The sequence below is a fragment of the Lactuca virosa genome, chromosome 2 (assembly GCF_052849685.1).
Source record: "Lactuca virosa cultivar CGN04683 chromosome 2, Lactuca_virosa_CGN04683_v6, whole genome shotgun sequence".
Lineage (NCBI taxonomy): Eukaryota > Viridiplantae > Streptophyta > Magnoliopsida > Asterales > Asteraceae > Lactuca > Lactuca virosa.
Window position 1 is genome coordinate 300,377,005 of NC_136427.1, and position 8,802 is coordinate 300,385,806.

Here is an 8,802-nt window from a genome sequence, read left to right on the forward strand (position 1 = left end):
TTTCTCGTGGAACACTTGAGACAAGGCCGTGTTAAGTTCATATGGCCACTAATCCTCATAAGTCTATTGGAGCTCAGGTTCCATAGTTGCAACAAAAATGCAAGAGACCTTTGTGGCATCATCCACGTGTTGATCATATTCAACAATCTCATCAGGAGTGGCAGTTTATTTGTCTATTTATGGAATTGGAGTAGTAATAACATACTCTTTATTCTCGTACCGAAGCATCATCTTCAGAGTTCTCATCCATTCCATGTAGTTTGGACCGACAAGCTTATCCTTAGTAAGGATCGATAATAGAGTGAAGTTGTGGTTTGATGGAAAAAGAAGAGGAAGAGGAAGTTCACCAGTTAAAGACGCTTCTTTGAAAATAAAGACACGATTTTAGTTAGTTGATTCAATCCTTGATATTTTAACCCAAATTAATATTCAAGGCTATGATCCAATAATGCAATTCGAAATTAATAAAAAGGATGACGTAATCTAATCACGAATTCATTTATGGTAGGTAATGCATTTTACCAATTCCAATCTAAATGAAATTCCTATATCATTTGAGATTCATTGAATCTTATCAATGACATGTTTAGTATTGATTATGCTTTTTAATTTTGTGACTCGCATGCCGATGATCACAAATAGAATGTGAATAATCATGCAAACACACTTGACAACCTCAATGTCATTTATCATCTCAAATTAATGTGCTGGTAAAACACATGCGTTCCATCAATTAATGATATTTTTTTTATTTGTGCTACCATTTCAACTTTATAGTCCCTAATTACTGTGCTAGTTAGCTACACACGCTCCACTAACGACTCATAAAGATTGATGTGTGTTTTCATGGATTTACATACACTTTCACAATTTTTTCTAAAGTAACTAGAGTGAGAAATTTAAAAAAAAGTTTTATTATTTTATTACATTAAACTTTTAATGAGGTTATGTCCTATTGAACCCGTTCTGCTAACGACCGTCCACAGCCATAAAAGAGCGGTGGGTGAGAATAGACACTCATTCAACGACCATTTTATAGGATGCTTCCTTATACCCTCTTTATAACATGGCTTCGTGAATGAGGCATACTAGTGACTCAACTGATTTATGTTATACACATAATATTAAACTTTTAATATATATATATATATATATATATATATATATATATATATATATATATATATATATGTATGTATAAGGGTGTATTTTAAACATTTAAAATAATGTTCAGAAATTATATTAAATGATTTCAAAATTAATTCTTTTTCATTTAATTTATCAAATAATTTTTTTTATATTTGTTTCAAAGAAAATAAAATATTAAATGTCATCGTACAATGAGTGAGATGACAAACGGGCAACAAGCTGTGCCGCTAAGCCTTTTTGAATGGTAAAGCTAATTCTTTTAAAGACTACATCCGAAGATCTAGGGGATATAACATTACTATGCATGATTCGTTGTACTCTTTTAAGAAGCTCTACCGCATCCGGTGCGAGGAAACCAAACGTATCAAATGCAAATGGTATGAACACGTGTTGATTTTCCATGCACGATTTCTCATGTTTGGTGACTTTGCATGTAGCTGCTTTTAAAGCAGCATGTCCCGCCGTGAAACCCCCAGCCCTCAGGCCCACGAGAGGGGATACCCCTGTAAGATCCACACATGCGTGTTTCCCTCCGATCCATCCAAAAATCAAAATGTCAGCCGGTCTGAGGGTTGACCTTCCTTCTGTCGGGTCAGTCAAGAAATTAACAGGTGCTTCTTTCTTAGCGGAAACCCCGACACGCTTAAATATGTCAAACAAAACATCCCTAACCATATCGTGCCTGTATTTGAACCCCGGGAGTTCTTTACAGTGAACTGCATGCTCTCCAAAAGAGTCCAAACATGCCTTGCGACACACAGGACATATCTCGTCAGCTGGGAATATGGGAATCATGAGTCGATATTTGAGAATAGTACGATACTCCACGGGAGACATGTGTTGGCCAAGCCCATCTATAGGGATAGCCAGAAGAAAATCTTGAGCATGTGGTGCACGTAAGCACTGGAAAACCGCTTTCTGCCGAGTCGTCATGTCGAGATGCACTTCCATATATTGGACAATTTTACGAAAAAGGGCACTCGCCAGTGTATTCTGGGATTTAGGGGGGGCGATGTCTTTAGTAGTAAAATTGTTAAGGTCAAAATCTGGAAGCTTGTTGCGAAGGGATGCCAAGGCACAGTCATAATCAGAATCCATACCATGTATACCGCTATCCCGTAAGACGTGGTCTTGCAATACCCAAGATTGGGCCCTTGAGGCAACAAAAGCATAGGAGGTAGCCTCTACTGCCGAGTATAAACCCAAACCCCCAAACCTAATGGGTAAGGAAGCAATTCGCCATTGTATGTCACTAAAGAAAGGGCCCCCACAAACCACAATGTCCTCAATCGCCCCGCGCAATATGGTCGTCTCCTCCATGTGAACGGGTTGGCACGTCCTCAACCCAAAGAAAAACTTAGCAATACCCATACAAGACCGAAGAAGAAGGAGCTCACTCTGGGGGTCAGATAATTGTGGAAGAAGGCGCATCAAATTCACAGCGTTTTCGGCTCTCTTTATGGCTAAGCTGCGAATGAAACTAGCATCTCTACTAACAGCTCCCCCAAGAAGTTTCACCCCCAAAGGCGGCCTCCCGATGTCCGCCGGAAATAGACCCTCCCGTAACTTCCTACCATCACACGAGGGCCAAAAGAGCTCGATTTTCTTGATATTCAGCTGAATGCCCAATTTTGGGCCAATCACCGTAATGATGTCCAATGCTTTGGCCACCTCCTCCGAATCTCCGATAAGTGTGCCATCATCCAAGTACCATGCATGGAGAAGAAGCTTGCAATTGTTTCTAATCTTATGCAAGAGCGGGTGCAACACAATGGCAAAGAGAAGTGGTCCCAAGGGGTCTCCTTGCTGAACCCCAGTAGAAGACCGAATATGTGTGCTGCCTAGATATAACCTTGCTGCTTGACCATATAGGAATTCTACCCACAAGGAAATAGAGGGACACCTCAATCTGACCTCATGAAGTAATGTGGATCTGTCAACAAGGTTAAAGGCATTAGAGAAGTCCTCGGTAAGCATGGAGAGAGATTTGCCATCGTGGCGCTCACTCAACAACCTATTGGCTCTATGTAAAACAGCCTCAACGCCACCCGACACCCCGACTCCGAACTGAAAATCATTGAGATATTTGGCCATTTCTTTACCAACCCCCTTCATGGCCAACTTGGAAACCAAACGTCTCCATATAGTACCTACTACAGTAGGTCGTATTCCCTTGTCAGGTTTTAAGAGCGGCGTGAGAGGAGCAGAGGCAACAAATTCTGCCAAGCTCGAAGGGCATCTTCCCCCTAGCCATAGATTAACCACAGAAGTAATAGCACGTAGGAGGTCTTTGGCTATAGCCGAACCTTCTCCACAAAGGGCATCTAAAATGTGTTGAGCTCTCAACCCGTCCCTCCCACACGACGTACCTTTAGGGAAGGATTTAATTCCCCCAAGGACATTGTCAACATCCACTACCAGGGGAGGTTCTGAAAATATGGTGTTGGGCATGGAAGGCGGTGGCTTGTATGGATGCTTATCCGCCAATGCCTTCGTGGTATCACCCCTAAATGGAGCAACCCCCGAAGAACATAAAACTTTCACTCCTGTTGTAAAATGTCCATCGGCAACCTTACGAAGACATTGTCTGACATTGGTGCTGCCCGGTGTTCTTTTCTCCTGAATGTACTCTTCTTTTTTATCTTGTTGCTCCAGTCTTGCATTGTCAACTAAGTTTTTAACTAGCTTGGCGATACCGTCTTCAGTCCCCCAAGTAGCTAAAGCGCTCAAGATATTATGATGTTGCAAAGACTTCCTGTTTCCAGACCTACTTTCTTGCCTATTCTTGGGCCTGAACACCTGAAGAGTACACCTAGGAAGAATTAACAAAGCAACCCACGCTTCAACGGATCCGGGATGAGCAACCACCTTGGAAAGGGCTGCTTTCAAAGCCTGAGAGAAAGCCATACGACAGTTATGAGGGATGCTTTTGATAGTGGTGATAGGCAGCTTAAAAACACGATCAAGTAGTTGAGCATCCATCACCAACCCATCATTGAGGTCGGCTTCCGGTTCATTGGGAATCGGCTTTGGAATGCCAACAATATGCATGCTCATGTCATCAGCCCCGTCAATAAACTTAATCAAGCCACCCGGGTGGTGACATGAACGACTCAGGGCATGAAGCTTCATGCAATCCCCACATATCCATTGACCAAACTCTTTCAAAGTTGCTGCCACAGACATAAACAATCCAATGTCAGAAGTAATAGCCTCCCGTAACACAACTCTGCGTTCAACTGTATGGAGGTGTAAGCTCTTGAGATGAGATATCATACGGGAAATCCCTTTACTTCCAACAATACCATTTGGGAAACAGTGAAACCCCTGAAAAGGACACGGCCAAGCCCCGCTCTCAAAGGAATGAAAGGACGCCATAAACCAACAAATAAAGATTATTTAAGCCTCAAGGTGAGACCCGAAATTAGAAGCACTAACCCAAAAGAAAAAGTGACACTCTAACAAAAGGCTGGAGTGTGCACAATGGAACCCACACCGAAATAATTAAACTTAATTAAATCATGAGGATAATTCAAATATTCAAGATATTAGGAGATCAGATTACCAAATTAAATATTCAAATTTTATCAAACTAAATCAATATTTTTTAATGTAATTATCCTAATCATAATCTCAATTATCCGTAAAATTTCGTTGAACAGGAGGTCCCCACAACGTGGCAGATAAAACTCCACAACGTGGCAGGAGAAGAAAAAACGTGGATCATATATTGGCCATGGCGTTGTAGAAGAGCCCACGATGTGGCGACGCAACAAAATGACGATACCGTAATCCTTCAATTGTTCAGGTTTAACTTATGACATTCAATTGTTAGACAACCTACTGCTCTGATACCACGGATGGGTTTAACATGTAATAATGCGTAAAATACCTTATACTCTTAAGCGTACATGCAACCTAATTTGATCTATGTCATAACTCTATTGAAACAACATATTATTGAACAATAAACCTTCTAAACCCTAATGGAAATCGAAAATTCAAAAAAGAATAATTTACCACTGATTTGTTATTGTAAACAAATCCTTTGATCCAACTAGATCAATCCAATATTCTCTTGAAAACTAGCTTCAATTGTGTGCAAGCCTTTAATGGTTCACACCCACAACACAAGAAACCTAGAAGAATTAGGAGAGAGGGGAGAGGACAACGTTTTGGATTTGGTATGTGTGATAGCATGGACGAAAATCCTCAGGTATAAGGTCTTATTTATAGCTGATTAGGAAACATCAAAAAACCCTAATTTGAACATAAAATAATATTATTTCAAATAAGGTAATTATCTAGTTTCTTAATTATCTACATGAAGGCTTCCAGAAGGCTCCAAGAGGAGCCTCCAAACCGTCCAACAGGGGAAGGTTTTGGAACCTGTCATCTGTTCAGCTTTTGAACAATTACAGTTATAGTCCTTCAACTTTTAATTTATTCTAATTAACTTAGAATTAATTCCAAATTAATTCTAATTATTTCTAAATTAATTATAACTATTTCTAATTAATATATTAGTCATATAATATATTAATAAACATTTATCTCTCTCCTATAATTAATCTAAACAATTTCTTGGTTATAAGGGCAACCCAAAAAGGACTTTACTTTTATTCATCAACATTATATCAATTTAGTTAAGCTCGTTTATTAAACGAGTTCGAGCTCGAGTCTATGTCTGTAAGCTTGATTAGGCTCGCGAGCCTAAACGAGCCTATATATAATATAATTTAATATTATTTATATATATTAGAATAAAAAACATATTTGAGGAATTAGAGATTTAGGGTATTAGTAAACGAGCTTCTTAACGAGCTTGAACCGAACTTAAGTTTATTTAGGCATGTTAGACAAAAAAACGAGTCGAGCTCGAGCCTGAGCCTAGCTTGTATAGTTCTTCACGAGCTCGAGCCTAGCTCGGTACAATAAAGCTCGAATCGAGCTGAGCTCGAGCTCGAGCCTTATATAACTTAAATGAGCCCAAGCCGAGCCCAATCAAGCTCAGGCTCGACTCGGCTCGTTTACACCCCTAGTCAAAACTTTTCAACATACTATTTATATATGTGCTTTGAATGAATCCTATTAAACATTTCGATCTATACTTTTAGATCCGACGTCCACGTATCAATGTTGCTTCCCCTAATTCCATCATAGTGAAACAATTCCCAAACTTTTGCACTTTGAAGCTTAGGCTCAATGTTTCCTATGAGCAATATTGTCATCAAAATGCAATACTAAGAAGACAACGACACTCCCACTAGCTTTGACATGTACTCAAGGCTCGCCTGGACTTCTAGAAAGACAATACTCTTCTCACGAAAGCACATGTGCTTGCCACACGATGCTTGTCTAAATCTATAAACAGAGTTTTCAAGCTTACACACCCTATATGGATAGTTTGTATGTTAAAATTCTTTCAGGGTGTGTCATACATCCTTCGAATGTTTCCCGTTAAAGAAATTCATTTAAACATCCATTTTACCGTATCTTATAATCAAACAAGACAACAATAGCAACAAATACCCAAATAGACATGAGAATGTTTCCTAATAGTCGATTTCTAGAAATAATATGATGGTAGGCAAAATGATCATTCATGGAATTTTTAGAAATAATATGGACAAATCTAAAGTGTTTGAAAATTAACTTCAACATGCCATTTTTTGAAAAGTTAAGAGACCATTTCTGAAAATTTGTTCTATTTTTATGTTATCACTACTAACATATAATAAAACATTATCTATAGTTTATGATAATTGGGATACTTTTAAAAACACTACATAGAAATAGAATAAAATAAAATAGTGACATTATATTACAAAATTGAATTTGGCCCTCCTCCACAAAAAATACAAAGGTCTATTGACCATTGGAATACAAAAGAAACAACAAAACGTAGATAGATAGTAAACATACAACAAACATGAAACTTATGAAATCATTCCTCGTCTGGGATCAACACAACTGATCCCGATGTTTTTCGACTCTCAAGATCAGTATGAGCTTGGATTGCTTGAGACAGAGGATACTTATGATTAAGACGAATCCTCAACACTCCTTTTGCAATATTAGAAAACAAGTCTTGAGCAGCTACAAGCAGCTCCTTTCGATTTTCAACTGTGTATTCTGTGATTGATGAAAACGTATAATAGAGTGATTTGGGTGCAATCTGATCAACACGCAGAGGCTCTGGTACACCTGAGGCAGTCCCGAAAAGCACCATGTATCCACGGTTCTTTAAGCACTCTAATGATCCCTTCATTTCAAAATGTCAAAATCACACACACTTAATTAGTTGGAACCCAGCCACAAATTAATTAGAAACCATTAATTAATATTATTTATATCTTACATTGAAGGTGTCTTTCCCGACGGAATCGTAGACTACTTCCAGCCCTTTGCCTGATGTTATCTCCATAACTCGATCCACAAAGTTCTCCTCTTTGTAACAAATTACATGGTGACATCCATCTTCTTTCGCCTGCGCAGCCTTCTCCTTGGTCGACACCGTTCCGATGACGGTGGCTCCAATCGCATTTGCCCACTGACAAACCAAAGATCCGACTCCACCTGCCGCCGCATGTACCAGGATCGTATGTTCAGGTTCAACCTATATATATGGGAATCGTTGATTAAAATTTGAAGAAACTTTTTATCATCTACAGATAATACATAAATCAAGAATTGAATGGGTCACCTACTTTAAAGCCTTTATGGATCAAGACATGTGCAGTGAGACCCTTAAAAATGGCGGCGGCTGCTTCAACGGGATCAACAGAAGAAGGAACAGGCACCGCTAGATCTGCGGGAAGTATTCTCTCTTGGGCGTAAGAACCCACCTCCGGGCTAGCGTAAGCCACGACATCTCCAACTTTGCAGCTGGTTACTCCGGGACCCACCGCTGTTACAACTCCGGCTCCTTCCATACCTGGGATATATGGCAAGGGTGGAGCTAGATTCTGTTCACCTCGACGCATATACACATCCAAGAAATTTAGACCAACTGCCTTTTGCTTCAACCTGATTTCTCCTTCTTTTGGATCTGGGACTTGAACATCTTCCCATGTCAAGACCTGTAACAGAAAAGAAATTCAACACCATTAATTAGTCTCTGAAATTAAGAAAGAAAGAGACAATGTAAAGAAGCGAGGTAGGTGAACAAGGATGACCTCAGGGCCGCCGTGCTCATGAATTCTAATTGCTTTAACCATGGTGGTTGTGCTGTTGTATTTTGGTTCAGGAGATTGGATTTGATGTGATATTGTTTTCTTTCTGGGTATTTATTATAGGCAATCTGGTTAGCTTTAGAATTCTCGTACAGTGAGTGAATGGTGATATGGGTTCTTCACTTCTTCTAGATTTCTCGTAAGAAAAGATTCACACGCAATCTTAAAGTATCGCGTGGTTTCTGATTGAGGATTTGAGGCTATCACTTCTTTATGCCGGTGGACACTGTGGAATGGCCATACGGTCAACGAAACGATAATTCACATCTCTTTTTACTCCCATTATTGTAGGCGCCTATAAAGTTAGAAAACAATCGTGTATTTTTATGTTGTGCATTATGTAGTTAAAATTTTATTAAATATATGTTATTGAAAATTATTATATTATTAATATTATTATAAAATAATTATTTTTATA

The 8,802-nt window shown here is 39.1% G+C and overlaps 1 protein-coding gene across 1 annotated transcript; it reads right to left on the reverse strand.

Moving 5' to 3' along the window:
* Positions 1 to 6,920: 6,920 nt before the first annotated feature.
* On the reverse strand, positions 6,921 to 8,565 carry LOC145161518 (uncharacterized). The gene is made up of 4 exons (XM_079081065.1): positions 8,328 to 8,565; positions 7,860 to 8,231; positions 7,511 to 7,768; positions 6,921 to 7,414 (listed from the first exon to the last, which is right to left on the reverse strand). The coding sequence occupies exons 1-4, from the start codon at positions 8,367 to 8,369 to the stop codon at positions 7,097 to 7,099; spliced, it is 990 nt and encodes a 329-aa protein (XP_078937191.1). The 5' UTR covers positions 8,370 to 8,565; the 3' UTR covers positions 6,921 to 7,096.
* Positions 8,566 to 8,802: the final 237 nt, after the last annotated feature.

What these genes read in the sequence shown, in the direction of transcription:
- LOC145161518 (XM_079081065.1), bottom strand. Translation starts at nt 8,369, where the DNA reads ATGGTTAAAGCAATTAGAATTCATGAGCACGGCGGCCCTGAG. An exon ending in TGATCCATAAAGGCTTTAAA is followed by an intron (nt 7,769 to 7,859) that starts GTAGGTGACCCA and finishes CCATATATATAG; the next exon opens with GTTGAACCTGAACATACGAT. An exon ending in TCGGGAAAGACACCTTCAAT is followed by an intron (nt 7,415 to 7,510) that starts GTAAGATATAAA and finishes TTTGAAATGAAG; the next exon opens with GGATCATTAGAGTGCTTAAA.